Source organism: Rhinichthys klamathensis, unplaced genomic scaffold (assembly GCF_029890125.1).
Source record: "Rhinichthys klamathensis goyatoka isolate OS25496 unplaced genomic scaffold, OSU_Roscu_1.1 h1tg000561l_1, whole genome shotgun sequence".
Taxonomy (NCBI): Eukaryota; Metazoa; Chordata; class Actinopteri; order Cypriniformes; family Leuciscidae; genus Rhinichthys; species Rhinichthys klamathensis.
The window spans coordinates 378,709-396,313 of record NW_026607027.1 but is presented as its reverse complement, the minus strand read 5'-3'; the positions used below and the strand labels follow the sequence as shown (position 1 = coordinate 396,313).

General features: G+C 43.3%; 1 protein-coding gene across 1 annotated transcript in view; it reads right to left on the bottom strand.

Moving 5' to 3' along the window:
* Nucleotides 1-6,778, bottom strand: part of veph1 (ventricular zone expressed PH domain-containing 1) — a 109,233-nt gene extending 102,455 nt beyond the window's left edge. Inside the window, exon 1 of the mRNA XM_056239401.1 lies at nt 6,519-6,778. Within this exon, the coding sequence (XP_056095376.1) occupies nt 6,519-6,656 (138 nt within the window). The 5' untranslated portion in view covers nt 6,657-6,778. The remainder of the gene's footprint in view (nt 1-6,518) is intronic.
* Nucleotides 6,779-17,605: the final 10,827 nt, after the last annotated feature.

The following is a 17,605-nucleotide window of genomic DNA, read 5'->3' as shown; positions in this document are numbered from 1 at the left end:
TAAACCTCACATGCATCTCTTCTCCCTTCCTACACAGGGCCTGGTGCTGATGAAATACCTTCTCCTCCCATAGAAGCAGACGACAACCACATCTACACCGTCCACTCCATTCAGGATTCCCACATGGGTCCCACATGATGATATACTGGATCCTACTCTTTCACCAAATTGCACACTGCCCATTCAGAACACCCAGTACCTCGGGGCAGGGGCCGCCGTGCCTGGTTATCAGGAGCTGTCCGTGAAGGGGGGGTTCTGTCATGGATTCCACCAACATGTCCACCAAGTCCTTCAGCTCCAATCACCCACATACTCACCAGCCACACTCCCTCACTCCCGTCTAGTCGATCTTGAGAACACTTATGCCTGACTCCTGCTTACCTTCTTGCTCACCTTCCTGCTACATGCTTCCCTGAACCGAAGTTTCCCAACTCATCCGTGTGCTTCATCATCAACCTGCAAAAGAGAGAAAGATCCATGAGCTAAGTGTGACTATCTGCAACCTGTCTCCAAATAACTCCTGATTGTCTGCTGTTCATTCGATCTTCTACCCATTTAATAAAGATCCTGCTCAACGATACCCAGGTTCCTTCTCCTGTTTATCTGTGACAATTATTAAATTAAATATGAATTTATTCTTATCATTCCAAGCATATGACATTTTATTTACAGCAGACAATCATGTGACTGACCAGGTGATCAGACCGTTTCCGGGTTCATTGAATCACAAAACTCACTCCTTTTTGCAACCCCTCGCTGACAATTCGTGATATTTAAAACATTATGGTTTGATTGACATTCATACACTGACTATTAAGCAACAGTTTGTATACTAATTGTGTGCTATACAGTATTTGCATGCAAACAGCTTCATTTTAGATTTCTGAAAACATGAGGTATCATTAAGCAAGAAAGTTTGGATCTTTGTGGTGTGGCATGTTTGGAATGATAATGTTATGCACGTGACTGTGGAAAGGAGGACAGTGTAGGCCCTGGAGAGAGAAATACAAGAGAAGAGAGAATGAGACGAAGAGAGAACGAGTACCCCTGAGACGCTGGATGAGCCCAAATCTGTTTACAAAAGCCAGCCAGAACACAGAAGCCCAATAAGGCAAGAAGAACTGGCTTTAGCACGCTCAGTGTCCCTAACATTCCTTTAGAAGTAATTTTAATTTTTACTCATTTTAATTTTAAAAAACACTGAGGAAATGAGGGGTCACCTTATTCAAATTATTCAGATATGCAGTGCTGACAGGGTCAATGATCAACTAAAACATGCCATATGCTCTCTAACTTCACTTTAACAGCATATCATCAACCAGGCCTGTCAATATGACTATAAAATAATAATATATAGTAGTAGTAGTAGTATCATCAGCATCTAAATGATAAAAGATCAAAACAGATAAAGAAATATATCACTATTGCAACAATACTATTGAAGTGTAAAATAATTAATACAATTAATTAAAAATGAGTATTTAATAATAATACTAATTTATTTTACAGAAGAATAGTAAAATTGTTGAGTTGTCGAGTGTTTATTTTGGATCATTTAAATTAACTGTAATGTACACTTGTGTATGTGTACAGTACATCATGGTAGAATTTGCTGTTTTATCTTTGACCAGATTGAATCATTGCAGTAAGTTTTTAGCAATAAAGCCAAATGAATTTTCAAAGGTGCATGTACTTTCATTGTCATTTTCACAATAACAACAAAACAACAAATTGATTTATTTTAGTTTAACTAAATATTTCTTGAATTACCTTTTTAATAATTTAATTCCAGGCTTTCATCTTGTGCGCAAGATTAACAGATGGTTTATTACGGAGCCCCTAAACGGACCCTTGCAAAAAAAAAAAAAAAATGACAGACTTTCGGATAGACTATTTTGCATGCTCACTGGAAACTATTGCGTGCTCAAGAGAAACTATTGCGTGCACACGAGAAACGTTTCACGTGTGCACGGGAAATTTAATGTGTGCTCATGTCATGAGTTATAATTTCCTGTTTATATATACTATAACCTATTTCCCTTGTGCGCCACAGCCAATTTATAACCTATGAGTGTGTGTAGCATGAATGCAATCTGCACTACTACATTCGCCATGATGTCACTATCATGTGACCTACCAGCATCAGCTGCATCGCTTCACTGGCATTCATAAATCCTCTCTTATGGCCTCATAGGATAGTAAAGTGTACATCGCAGCACACACTTCAGAATCTCGCAGGAAGCAGTAGTTCATCCGGGTATTTTTGCCTACTATGAGTACTGTGAATTCAGACGTACTTTTGTTTTTCGCCTACTACCGGTATATAGTAGTGGTGGGCATATTGAGGCTTCATGGAACACTGAAACAGTTATAAATATTGTGTCGACGCTTCGAAACAATCTGACACCCGTCTCCACGGTGACCCCTAGTGGTCAGAACAGTGTAAATGCAACAAAAACCCAGGCCAAACATGCATACAAAAATCCCCATTTACAAATCTATTGCAAATTTTTTATTAAAAATAAAATCTTTCAAATGCAATTATCTAATCATCCAATAAGATTATCAAGTGTCTATATGTTCTTTGATCAATTGTCAGGGTTTGTTTAGTTTGTTCTATGAATGGCTCAGCTAAACAGGCCAATGTATTAACTACCATTATTAATTTTAATTATATTAATGTCTAATTAAAATGTCTACAAATTTATAAAACTGATCAGAGATCAGGTAAAACCCACTGTTCATTGGTTCTCAGTGACTCCTCATTAATCATGGGTTGACAGAGATCAAATTTTGAAGTGTTTCAAAACAGTTATGACGTAATGAAGCCTCGTTTACTGAAATGACGTGACTCTGGCAGTTTGAACGCTCCGCACCATTGACTTGAAACAAAAGATTTGTAAAGGTTTCGAAGCTTCATGAAGCAGTGTTTTGAAATTGCCATCACTACTATATAGTAAGGAAGTATGCGAATTCGGATGTAGCCAAAGACTTAACAAGACACACCTGAAAGCAATGAACAATTAACTAATGAGAACGTGACACATAGACAAGGGAACCAATCAGAATATGACACAAGAGACTAGGGACCATAGACATAATAAATACATAGACGCCCTATTGGCCGCTGGAGCGTACGTCAACGGCGCCGCCATGTTGGGGATGGCAACTTTCCCATACCTCTCATACCGGGAATTGAGAAAAATGCCTGTTTTGTGCGCTGCTTGGGGCTGTACACATCGCCACACAATTGAAAACAGCTTTTCGAGGAATTACCTTTCACAAGCAAGACTGAACGTTTGTTTTTGGTTGTATTTGGTCATGATTTAATTAGTAATAGTAACGTTCAGAGGTTACATTTAAAAATACTACTGTTATTGTGTCACGAAATGTAGTTTTAATAGTTATTCAGTCGACAATGTAGTTGTTTGAAGCTCAAATCTGTGGTTTGTTTATAAAGATAGCGCCTATTTAAAAATTTGATCTGACGTTTTCGGAGTTGTAAGATGCTATCACCGGGGCTCAGCGCTCGTCTACCCCGCCAGGAACAGCCGTACCTCGGCCAGTGCTTCTGAAGTTTTGCCGCTGACTCGGATGTCTGTAGTCTAGTGGTTAAACATGAGATATAATTCGTCTTGTGTATATCTAATGGGCGATCTTTGGTCTCATTAATCTATAAATGGTTCCCTGGTAAATCGTTTTGGCTGAGGGCAAAGTGAAGTTTCATAACTTTATATTTAGGCTATTTTAACGTTGTATCCTGCTGTATGTTTGACTGAAGCTACTTCTGTTATAATGGCTATTACTGATCAATAAAACTGAAATTTAACAAAAAGAGTTAAATATTAAAATGTCACTATTTAACTTATTTTTATTGTATATACTCTGTAATTGATATTTCTTATTATATTGCTATTATTGTAGTATTATTAATAAACTATATGCTATTATCAATATTTTTATGATTGTATTATTGTACTTATGATATTAAATAATTATACTATTCATTACTATTTTATTTGCTGTATACTATTTGTTTATTTTATTGACTAAACTATTTACTATTACTTCTCACTTTATGTTATATTTACTATTTGCATTGCACTGTAGTTGTACCGTAACATATGTATTATCATAAAGGATCCATCAGTTATCTTTGTTATTGCTAAAATCTGATCAATCACAAAAAATGCTTTTTCCACAATAAGAAAACTTAAAATTATATCTCAGTATGGGGGTCTTCACCATTCTTATCCAAGAATAAAAAGCCAAATACATGACAAGCCTGAGCTTTGACCATTCTTTATAAAAAAAAAATATTTTACAAGTCTAACTATCGAGATTTTAAATAACTAGAGATGGAACTTTTTGTACAACCTGTAACAATATAATTGTCATAATGTGGGTCTTGTGTCCTGTCATGTTTAGTGTCATTAGTGTCTTGTCATTAGTTGTCCCAGGTGTTTCTTGTTATCCACGCCCCCTTGTTATCCTGTCTGCTCGTTTGTCTCTGATTATTTAAGCCCTGTGTTTCTGCCCTGTCTTTGTCAGTTATTGAATGTATGAATGTATTTACGAGTGTCTTGCCTGTTCTGAGTTTTCCCTAGTTTGTATTATTAAAGTCTGCTGCTGCATTTAGATCCGACTACCGCCTTTGCTTCCACGCAATTCATGACAGAATAACTGACCACCAGGATCTAGCAGTAGTACCCGGGAACCACCGACCGTAAAACAAGAGGTATGATGATGGAGGACGGATTCTACCAGAATGGACGGTCGCTTGAGGAGTACGTGGGGGCTTATCTAGAGTTTTATCATGAGACAAATTTGAGTGAGGAAACACTCAAGTATAATTTCTGGAGTGGGATGGACGACACGCTCGGCGCAATGCTTCTGTTAGATGCGGAACACCTCTCTTTTGTGCAGTTCCTGGACCGAGCGTTGTGGGTGTGCGGTTCGTCACTCACTGTAGGACTCGCTGAGGAGATCAGCTGTGTTCCCAAACCAGGGCATTCCGTCAAGACCGTTCCAGGTAATTCCAAGCACAGTTCACGTAAGAGAGTTTCCAACCGAGCTCTGAGAAAGCCCGTTCGCCGCATCCGCACTGCCGACACCGCGCTCCACAAGCCTGCAACTCACGTCTGTCCAGCCGAACCCGCGCTTCACGTGAGCCAAGTCGAGCCTGCTTTTCACGACATGCCTGAGCTTCTTCCCGCCGAGACCGACATGCCTGAGTTTCTGTCTTCCGAGCCCGCGACTGACGTCTGCCCAGCCGAACCCGCGGTTCACGAGTCAAGTCCCGAGTCAAGTCCCGAGTCGAATCCCGAGTCGAATCCCGAGTCAAGTGAACCGAATCGAATCCCGAGTCAAGTGAACCGAATCCCGAGTCAAGTGAACCGAATCCCGAGTCAAGTGAACCGAATCCCGAGTCAAGTGTCGTGTCAAGTGAGTCAAGTGCCAAGTCAAGTGCTGAATCTAGCCAAGTTAGAGTATCAAGCCCAGTGACTCGCCATCGCAGGAGGAGAAGGAGGACTCGTTTGGTTCGCCAGGCTCCGGTGGGCGTTCCCAGACGCCTCGCCCTGCCGGCCCCGCCTGTGCGCCTCGCCCTGCCGGCCCCGCCTGTGCGCCTCGCCCTGCCGGCCCCGCCTCTGCGCCTCGCCCTGCCGGTCCCGTCTCTGCTCTTCGCCCTGCCTATATCTATCAAGCTCCATGAGACTGTTCCAGAGCCCGTTGCCAGCCCGGAGGTTGTCCCCCTAGGTTTTCCCAAGTATTTTTTGGGGGGGGGGCCAAGGGTCCGGTGAAGAGACCATGAAGGCTGCGCCGCCATGGTCGTCTGCAGGGGCGTCACCACCCTGGCCTTCGCCTCGTCCTGCTCCGCCCTGGCCTTCGCCTCGTCCTGCTCCGCCCTGGCCTTCGCCTCGTCCGGCTCCGCCCTGGTCACCGGCCCAGTCTGGTCCGCCCACGCTCTGCGGCCCTCCATCCCTCCCCCAAGACCGCCTGTGCTTCACCGCCCTCCTGAACTTTTTGGTTTTTTTTTTTGGTTTTGTTGGGCGTCAGGAGCCGCCCTTAAGGGGGGGGGGTTATGTCATAATGTGGGTCTTGTGTCCTGTCATGTTTAGTGTCATTAGTGTCTTGTCATTAGTTGTCCCAGGTGTTTCTTGTTATCCACGCCCCCTTGTTATCCTGTCTGCTCGTTTGTCTCTGATTATTTAAGCCCTGTGTTTCTGCCCTGTCTTTGTCAGTTATTGAATGTATGAATGTATTTACGAGTGTCTTGCCTGTTCTGAGTTTTCCCTAGTTTGTATTATTAAAGTCTGCTGCTGCATTTAGATCCGACTACCGCCTTTGCTTCCACGCAATTCATGACAATAATGTAAACTTTGGAAAACAAAATAGACAATTATCACATAAAACAAATATGAACAAACTAAAATAACTCAAATGTTTGGTACAAAAAATGATATGACCCTTTTAAACAACTAAGAAAGCTATTTGTTATTTGAGGTCAGTGTACTCACTGTAGAGCAGGATATGACTTTGATTTCCTCCAGGGCTTGCGACAGACAGTCTTCAATCTCGCTGTCATCCAGAGAGAAGAGGTCTCCTGCACGGGACAGGTCTCTCTGTCCCAACACTAGACGGAACAGCTGGTGCATTCTGGGAAAGGCTCAAGCTAGGGCAAGCTGCCCCTGCTGCCCTGTGTTACCACGATGACTTGACATGCTCTTTTAAGTGTCAGGGGAACCGCCAAGTACATATGCATCAAACCAACACCAACGACCTGAGACAGAGAATGGAGACAAAGGGAAAGTTGGAGAGAGGAATTTACTGGTACCACTTTCTGAGGAAGTCTACTATAATCAACAACTATTTCGTTTGTCTTACTAACATTTATCCTGAGACCGTTTTTATCACTCCAGTCCCCAAAACTCTCTATTAGCTCCCTATAAGACATGGGAGACATTTAGGGGGAGATATATAGACATTTCGCTATACTAAAAGTCAGGTATACAGGATAATGGCAAGTCCCTACGCTTGTTTCTCGGTCCAGACTGATCTCATGAAATGGCGTATGTATGACACGCCAATTCATATTTCCATTTTTGGCGTGCTATCAACACGCATAATCGCTTTTCAGCGTGTTTATCAACGCCGTTGACTTAACGTTACATTACTGTATGAATAAATATATGACCTACCCCAACCCCGTCCCTAAACCTACCCGTCACTGGGGTTAATACCATTTATGAGTGTTCCCCTACCATCCTAGGAAAAAAAATATTGCTCCACAGATGTAAATATACATTTAACGGCGTACACATACACGCGGAATCACTCGGACATTTAATGGCGTAGACATACACGCAAAAGATGACGGTTAGTTTCGGCGTGGACATACACGCGGATAGCTCAAAATGCGTATAGATAACACGCCACTTGACTTGAAAGTGGCGTGTATGTTTACGCAAAGTCATGATGTCATGTTGCTCGGTCGTAGTACAACATATGACATAGAAAACATACAGTACAATAGTGCAATAGTAAACAACTGTAAAATTGTCTTGGTATAATCTGATAGTGTGTAGGTGTCTGTGTGTATCAGTATGCTATATTAACCAAGTAATTTTCAAAAGTCAAGCTAGTTATTATCATGAAGCCGGTGCATCGCATTCAGTCTCTTGTACATTATGTTACTGTTTTGGTTGATGATGGCTCGCGTCATGAGCGTGAGCATGAGCAATAATTAGCTGGCTGCAGTTCACTTAATGGCCACCAGTGTCTGTCATTAATAACAAGGGTTTCTGAATCCTCCATATGGCCCCTTGAAGGTCACCTTGAAATTTCTCCTTTTGCTTTCCACAGGGAAAAACAGCATACAGATTAGACAAGACATCAAGGTAAATAAATAAAGTAAGGATTTTAATTTTCATTATTTCTTTAAGATATTTTGCGTGTGTAAAAAAAAAGGCTTATGCCTCAGTCTAAAGTGAACCTGGGTGGAATTCCAGGCTGTCAGGCTTCTTGTTAGTGACATTTTTTTTCTTCTTCAGAAAACAATTCTGCCAGTGTTGCCTTCGGAATTCGAAGTGAAGCAAAACCTCTGTTAATCTGTGACGTGTTAAACCTACCTGCAGGACTTCATCATTCATTAAAGAGTGTAAAATGTCACACTTTTAGTCAAACTCTTGAACATGCAGACAAGAATCACTGCAAGAAATATGAAGTTTGGTCATGTCTGAGGAAGAGACTTTGATTAGTGAAGTAGTTTGATCGGTCATTATAATCAGCCAGATAATCTCAGTTATACTGCAAGTTATTCCGAGTACCATAATATAACCCTGCTGAAAAATCCAGCATTGCTGGTCACCAGCATAGGTTATGTTTTGTACGCTGGTCACCAGCATAAGGTATGTTTTGTACGCTGGTCCCCAGCATGGGATGCTGGTTTAACAAGCAGAATCACCGAAGACAAGAGTGACACACTACAACTGAATTACAGCCACACAGCCTTAGATGAAATCAACTGCAAATAAAATCAATATCTCACCAGAGGAGGATTAAACAATTCCAAAAACAGCATTACCATATTCACTTATTACAAACCAGTTTGGCTTTATTTATTTCATATGGTACATGTACAAAGGTTGTTGAAGCCCTTTAGTTGGGCACTTGGCCATTGACCTTGGTTGAATTAATTATCTTTCAGCAATTGTTGAAAGTGCATGCTACTACTGCACACTACTGTGAAATAATCTGTATTGTAAAAAGCACTACATAAATAAATGTGACTACTGACAATATCACTATCACCACTATTCCACACTCCTGACTGCAATGGCATACCTTTTACTATGTGCACTTTTTGGAATCAGTGAGTTCCCAAATGAGAACGAAAGTCTTTAAAAACAGCAACTTTCAGTTGTCATGACTCATGTGTCATGGAGTTCATTCATGAAGTTGTGTGAACAACACATCATCCGTGTATTACATGCCTGTTTTATTGCGATTAAAATCAGCATACAACACATAGTTTAATGCAAATATGATTACTACGATTATGAGCTTACCGGTAATCGCATTAGTTTGATCGAAGTATTGTGTTTACATTAGGTCAAGTTTAATTGCAATATTGCCAAAATCCCATTATAATCACATTATGAGGGTGCATGTAAGCGCACTGATTGATTAATAATGTAATCATAACTAAAACAATGAATTTTTTAAATAAATTACAAAGTTATAATCAAATAATTCAATAAATCATGTTTTAACCTTATATTGTTTTTCCTTTACATCATTAGTGTGTGAAATACACAAAATATGCAAGCAAAAACAATTCTTGCCCCCAAAATACTGATTGCATTTAGAGAGCTGGCCTACTCAGAGTCAACCCTGCAAGACCATGCTGATGAACTAATTTCACCAGCTCCGTTTTGCTCGAGAACAGCATGAACATGCTGGTTCACCAGCTAGACCAGCACTAACAAGCATAAACCAGCCTAGACCAGCATGGAATTGTTGAATTTTCAACAAGTTACAAAATTGGCTTTCCTATACTGCTATCTCCAGTATGAAAGGGCAAGATCCAGAATATTCTGTTGCCAGAGATTCCATTTTCAGTGAATACTGACGAGACTCAGCAATGGACAAAAATCTGGCAATGGAAATAAAACTTACAAAGAAAATTTCCCTGTTTTGGGCCTCTTGTTTGTTCTAACATCAGTCACTAATTCAAACAGATCATAGGTCCTGCCAATCAGAAGGCACTATGGGGCAGACAGCCAATGGTATGTGACAGTCGTTGAAAAGGCAACAGCACAGCTGCACTTCACAGCCTGTCCTCGCATTCCAGATCTGAGCATTGCTAGGATACCACAGCAAGAACGCTCACAGACCCAGACAACTAATACATAAATACCCAGCTAACAAAAATATGTTCTAAGAATGTTTTTCTAACGTTCCCATTAAGAAATAAAAAAATAAAAAAAAACGTCCAGTTAAAAAAAAAAAAAAAATCATCCTTTTTCTTGGTTATGCAAACATTAAGGGAACGTTCCATTTTATCATTTTGCAAACATTATAGGTCCCAAGCTCTGATGGCCACAGAGTCTGGTCTACTGGGGGCGCCAGGCATCATGAGCTACCCCAGAGTCCTCACACATCATGCCTGCCACCAGATCCTTCTCGGGTCCACCACTGATTGTCGGGGGGGCGAGCAGCCAGCATCCCAAGACCTACGGTCTCAAGCCCACCGGCCTCATCGCCCTCAAGCCTGCCAACCTCAGCACTGTCTGTCCCGGAGGTTGATCCATTGTCCACAGTGCTCTCTGTGACAGCGACAATCATTTTCTGTGTTTGGGCTGCACACACCTCCTTGATTCCCCCGAGGCGGCAACATATGGGGAGGCCACTTCTGAACTCTCTGTATCCCCTGACGGCTCTACTATGGCCACAGAGGCTGACACTGAACTCCCTGCCTGCCCTGTTATGACCATGGTGATCTTCCTAGTAATCCCTGCCTGCCTTATGGCCACGGAGGCCACTACTGATTTCCCAGCCCGTTTCGTCTCAGCCAGAGTGGCTGTTCCAAGTTCTCCTGTCTCGTTTGCTACACTGTGGTGGTCTCCAGTTCCACCTGATCTTCCCTGGTGGTCTTCTGCTCTGCCATGGTGGTCCTGATTGCTGGTCACCAGCCCTGTCTGCCCTGCTGTGGTGGTCTTCTGCTCCACCATGGGGATCATCAGTCCCGTCTACTCTGTTGAGGTGGTCTTCTGTTCCGCTGTGGGAATCTTCAGTCTTGTCTGCACTGCTGTGGGGGTCATCTCCTCCACCATGGGGATCTTTAGTCCCATCTGCTCTGCTATGGTGGTAATCTGCTCAGATGTGGTGGTCCCTACCAGCGATCCCTGGCTGCCCACTCGGCCTGCTCCTGCGTGTTATCTTAAGCTTGTTTGCAACTGCATATAGCCCTTTTGTTTAACTTGTTCTCTGTCAGTTGTTGAATGTGATGCCCCCTTTTTTACGTTTGTTTTTGTTCCTTGTTCTCCGTGTTGCTTATTGTTTGTAAACTTGTTTCTTTATTAAAAACCCCTGCACTTAGATACATGCCTCGGTTACTAACGTAACCTCGGTTCTCTCTAGAAGAGGGAATGAGTGTTGCGGGAAAACCTCTTTTCTCGAGAATACTAAAGCCAAAAATTATCCTTATCATTTTGTATTAATTCAAAACGCGTTTGCTGCAGCAAATAGACCTAGGCGAGGCAGCTCACGCGCCTATTGCCTGCTCTGCGAGAACTGCTACAACCTATCGAGGGACTGCTCGTGACATAAGCACCAATGAGGGCGCTGGTTCCCTCAGTCGTCACGTCCCGCGCGAATGGGCGTGGCTTATGCCTATATAAGCCAGAGCGCGATAGGATGCGCCTTGGTTTTCATCAACTGAAGCGAAACCAGATGGTAGCACAAGCACAGCAGGGTTACGCAACACTCGTTCCTTCTTCCAGAGAGAACAGAGGTTATGTTAGTAACCGAGACGTTCTCTTACAAGAGTACTCTCGTGTTGCGTAAGCTAGCTTACGCTACGGGAATCCAATTTAAAACGCCATGCGTGCTAAATCTACCACAACACTGACCCAAGGGAGAGTGCCCTGAGCTCATATGATATGGGGATATAAAAGCCGACAGGGAGTGGGCTAATAAGAATGATAAAAGGCAACGTGGTTACCTAAAGTGAACAAGGGTGCTTAACACTGTATAACAGTCAGGGAAGGTATTAGTCTGCCTGAACTGAAACTTTGCAGTTTGCGGAAGCGAGTTTGGCAGAACTGAGCAGATTAACTAGACTGATAACAACCTAGCTTGACGAGCGGGAACTTCCAGGTTATAGAACCTTATAAATGTAGACGGAGAGGCCCAGCCTGCCGCCATACAGATATCTTGAAGAGAAATCCCAATGGACCAGGCCCACGAAGAGGCCATGCCTCTAGTGGAATGAGCTCTGACACCCAGAGGGCAATGACGGCCCTTAGATGTATAAGCCAGTGAGATAGCATCCACTATCCACCTGGAAAGGCTATGTTTCGAGGCAGCTAGACCTTTAGTGCGGCCACCAAAAGAAACAAAGAGCTGTTCTGACTGTTTGAAAGCAGCCGAACGTTCCACGTAAATTCTCAGGGCCCTGACTGGGCAAAGGAGATTCACGTCAGACTCGCTGTCAGATCCGGGGAGGGCTGACAGGGAAATGACTTGCGCTCTGAAAGGAGTGGCAAGCACTTTGGGGACATAACCATGTCTCGGTTTGAGGATGACCTTGGAGTCATTAGGCCCAAACTCAAGGCACGACGCGCTAACAGAAGTGCGTGTAAGTCACCCACCCGCTTGACTAAGGTGATAGCCACCAGAAAGGCGGTTTTTAACGAGAGATACTTAAGTTCCATAGACTGTAGAGGTTCAAAAGGGGCACCCTCCATGGCCTCTAGGACCAAGGAAAGGTCTCATACGGGAACCGAGGGGGGTCGAGGAGGGTTCATCCTTCTAGCTCCCCTGAGGAAGCGGACTACAAGGTCGTTCCTACCCAGTGACTGGCCGTGCGAATGTTTGACAAACGCAGCAATAGCCGCCACATATGCCTTGAGTGTGGATGGGGATCTGCCCTTATCCAAAAGCTCCTGTAGGAAGGAGAGAACCTCTGATACCCCACAATCTTGTGGATCCAGGTTGCGAGCTGAGCACCAACCTGAGAACACTGACCACTTGGAAGCATAAAGCCGTCTAGTAGAGGGCGCTCTAGCTTGCATGATCTTGTTTAACACCCCGTCTGGGAGATTGACGGGTACCCGTTGATGTACCCCCAAATCGTACCCCCGATTGGAGAGGAAGGAAGAATCGTAAGGCGTTCTTGACCGCCTTAATCTCTAGGCAGTTTATCTTGGCTTGACCACAGGCCAAAAGTTGGTCTGCCCTCGTAGAGGGCGCCCCAGCCCGAATTGGAGACGTCTGTTGAAACCACTTTCAGTTTCGAGATTAGCCCCAGGTTTACACCTGTCTGATACCAGCCGACCGCCTTCCAGGGCTCAAGAGCTGTGACACAGTTCTGAGTTACCTTGAGACGTAAACCGGATGCCCATGCTCGATGCGGGACCCGTAATGTAATTCGTTACATTTATATAGCGCTTTTCTGGGTACTCAAAGCGCTTTACATGGAAGGGGGGATCTCCTCAATTACCACCAATGTGCAGCATCCACCTGGATGATGCAACGGCAGCCATATTGCGCCAGAACGCCCACCACAGACCAGCTTATTGGTAAAGAGGAGACAGTGATGAAGCCAATCAGTATGGGGATGATTTGGAGGCCATGATGGACAGAGGCCAAGGGGCAAATTTGGCCAGGATGCCGGGGTTACACCCCTACTTTTTTTCGAAGGACATTCGAAATTGGGATTTTTAATGACCACAGAGAGTCAGGACCTCGGTTTTTAACGTCTCATCCGAAGGACGGTGCTCTTTGACAGTAGTGTCCCTGTCATTTTACTGGGGCGTTAGGACCCACATAGACCACAGGGTGAGCACCCCCTACTGGCCTCACTAACACCTCTTCCAGCAGCAACCTGGATTTCTCAGGAGGTCTCCCATCCAGGTACTAACCAGGCTCAGCCCTGCTTAGCTTCAGTGGGCAACCGGTCTTGGGCTACAGGATGATATGGCTGCTGACGTATTCAGCAGCCATATCACCCTGTAGTTCAGTATTCGCACACCCTGTTGTTTCAGGGGGGCGAGCGCAGCGTCCATGCTAAGGACAGGCCGAACGGAAGGACGGTGTACTGGTAAGCCTGACCCTCGAAGGCGAATCTTAAGAAAGGCCTGTGATGGGGGGCTATTCGTATCTGAAAATAAGCGTCTTTCAGATCCACTGATATAAACCAGTCTCTCGGGCGAATTTGCACGAGAATTTGTCTGGTTGTAATCATTTTGAACGATCGCTTTATGAGAGCTCTGTTCAAAAGCCTGAGATCTAGAATGGGCCTGAGACCACCATCCTTCTTGGGTACCAGTAAGTAACGGCTGTAGAAACCCGACTCGCTCTGGTCTAGAAGGACGGTTTCTATGGCGCACTTCAAGTACAGTTTCATTATCTCGGCTCAAAGCAGATGAGCTACTTTCTGATCTACTGTAGTTTCGACCCGGGCTCGAAAGCGCGGGGGTCGGCGAGCGAACTGCAGTGAATAGCCTCGTTTTATAATGTTCAGCACCCAATCTGACACGCCCGGGATAGCTTCCCATGCTTTTGCACGTATAGCTAGGGGTAGAATGGTATCTGGGCCCTGGTCGCTGTAAGCTAGGGACCCGGAGACCTGATATGGATGATAAATTGACACTGTGCTTGCAGTGTTTATCTGAGGCAGCGCGCTGAGGGATGCAGCGGGATGATTTACACATAACATTCTGGTCACGTGGGCCGGGGAATGATTTATGTGTGTGCGCAGCACAGAGGGCGCAGTGTTTAACAGTAAGCGTGCGTGCTGAGAAGAAGGCATCTTCTTTACACTTAAAACACAATCGGCATGAACCGCCTTTATTGAAATAGGCCCTGAATGAGTGTGTGTCACTGAATGGGCCGTGCTTATGTGTAGGGGTGAACACTGGGAGGTGGGCACATTTCCTACATTTAAAACACCTTCGGCGAGAGACATAATGCTCTTTTTGAGATTTATCTGGGTCGCCGTGAAAACGGCGTTTGGGTACAGCTGAGCAGGTTGCACAACTGGCTCGTTGGCTGTAGAATACACATCTCCAGTCACCGCAGCCGCGGCAACTGTGAGAGTGACACGTGCTGATTTCAAAGGCGGTCCGGCCGCAGTGGGACTCGACCTTCGCCGTCTTCCTAGAGTCAGGAAGACTTTGGTGGCACAGGATACAGCGTGATCTTGGGCCTGGGTCCGCGAGGAGGAGGCGGCCTGCGACAGCCAGCCGAGCTCGAGCGTTGGCGCTCTCTTGGTCGATGACGCTGAGAAGCTGGTGGCGGAGGCTGTTTTCCGGGCAGGCGGCTGTTTCCTAGAGCGCCCTGACGCGGAACTCGAGCGTCGAGGGATGAAGTGCCGCATAGCCTGCGACGTCTTCTGGACCTCCGAAAAACGCTCAACAAACAAATCAACAGCCTGCCCAGAACTGGGTCCTCATTAAATTATGGAATAATTGTTAAAAAATAAATAAAATAGGCATATTTGTGGAAAAAATATCTAATATTTGAGTTACATAAAAGCTTTTTATTTGTTTTCTTCCTAATTGTCCTTGAAATAGTGGTCAACAAAAGCAAAAACTATCAATAAAGCACAAACACATAACACCTTAATTTGTATAAAGATATCACTGTATGTGTTGGACACAAAGCAGGCCACTGGGTCTGGTCTCTTAAGCGATCACCCAGTTACAATTAATCTCCAGGTTACGGCTCAGCAATCTCAGGAATGCAGTGTTTAAAAACACGCTTCAATTCACACATGCATGCACTAGAAGGAAACGCAAAGTGCCTTCACACATGGTTGTTCAAACTGATGATGCATAACCGATATGTAAAAGTTGACTCATGACTTTTTTAACCCTGTAAATCTTGACATATAAAAGAATAAGTAAATAAATAATAATAAAAATGTTGAAAAAAATGGAACAGATTATTAAACAAAGTGAAAACGTTTTTTTAAATGTGCATGTGTTTTTTGAGTATCACACTTGATAAATCAGGCTTTTGTGGCTTATATGGTTTGTATGATGTAGCCTGAAGCTAATACTCAAGGAGAAAAAAAAACACTTCAATTTTATTCAGAACCCCAAACTAAGCAGACAAATGCAAATAGGTGCAGTTGCTGATATTTATATATCCAAAAAGTAAGATGAAATTCTGATAGCTTGTATTGTAAATCAATCAGATCTTTACAACAATATATAGGACTACTTAAATAAAATGCATATATAAATATCAGTTTTCACTCTTTATCTCACAATAATGTTTTAGTAAGATTATGTATAAATGCTTAGTTTTATGATCAAAGCTGAGTAGTTTTTTTATTGTGGAGAGCAAAACATATGCAATGCAATACAATGATTATTGAGAGATGTACAAAATAAATGTTCTTCAAAAGCCTAATGTATATTTGATACTCTTTTTAACATGATTTTTCTAAAAAATACAAATAAAACAAACCCCAGGGTAATCAAGTAAGTTTCTTTGGTCTGCTAAATTTAACAATGAAAAAAATATTTAGTAGTGCAGAGGTTGTAACTTGGCACCACTTTACGTCACAACTACTAAGTTGCAACTTACACAAAGATCGTGCAACCGGCCCCTAAAAAACACCCACAAGTCACAACACCCTACCTGCCACCTAGCATCTCTCCAGCAAGTGAGTAACCACTCAGCAAAGCCAAAGGAAAAACACAATTAACTCTGAGAATGTAGAAAGGCAGAGCATGTTACGTTCAGGACCATGGATTGCTTGGGAGTTTGACCTTTATAAAGATCACTAACTAAATGTAACAAGTATTTTCGTTGGGGGAGAGAGATTGACAGAGTCTAACATTGAGTCTTTTGTATTTTTGCCCTCTTCCTCCTCCACTGCGTGATCACAGCCCCCATATGCAGACTCTCAGGCTACCAAAAGTAGATAGAAGTACATCCATATGACCATCCCTATAGCTTTTCACTTGGTCTCTTTCCATCCCGCCCTTCTCTCCACAGTCGCACACACCAGAGTCTGTTCATAACAAGGTTTGTGTATGCTGTCCCAGACAGGGTGGGAGTGGGTTTCCCTCCAGGCTCACAGTCAAAGAGAGGCTTTGTGTGGCAGGGATGAGGGTGGGAGCAAAGTGCCCATTCATACATTCCTTTACCTTCACAATCAAAACAATGCAGCCCGCCAAATAGACGTCCTTGAAATTACACCCCTCAAGGTCAGATATTTGGAGCGGAACTGTAGCCGAGGTCGTCCAAACTGTTAATGTTGCACCCAATAAATCCATAAAACATCTTACATTTGGAGATTTAAGACAAGTTGGAGGTTATTCTACCTTTTATTCTAACTCACATGTTACCCAAAATCAAAAGGAATAATAAGAAATTGTATTTTGCATAAAGAAAAAATATAATAAAGTCTGTTTTAGGACCATTTCTTTTCTTTTCTTTTTTTAAAAACACACAAGCATAAATTAAAGGCAATACAACATGTACTACATTGAAATGATGTAAAAACACATTACAATAACTGGCTCACAGTCCTGTAATGAGAATGAATTGAATTAGGATAATTAAAATAATGTCACAATGAAAAAAAAACCTTATCCTTACGGGTGTTCCAATCAGGATTTTTGGGGCCAATCACCGATCAGTGAAAGTCACGTGACATGAGCAGAGCTAAGCTGAGGGAAAATAAGCCAGTAAAGTTCAGCGCCCCGCCTCTTTCATTTTGGTCGTTGTGTTATCAGTTCTCATTGTCAAGTGCAGCTGTCCAGGAGCAGGGAATTTTCGTCCTCTCAAGCTGTGACGATATGTTTTTGCACTGGATTGAATTCGGACGGGTTTCCTCATTACAATTCTTGGCAAGTTCTCGCAC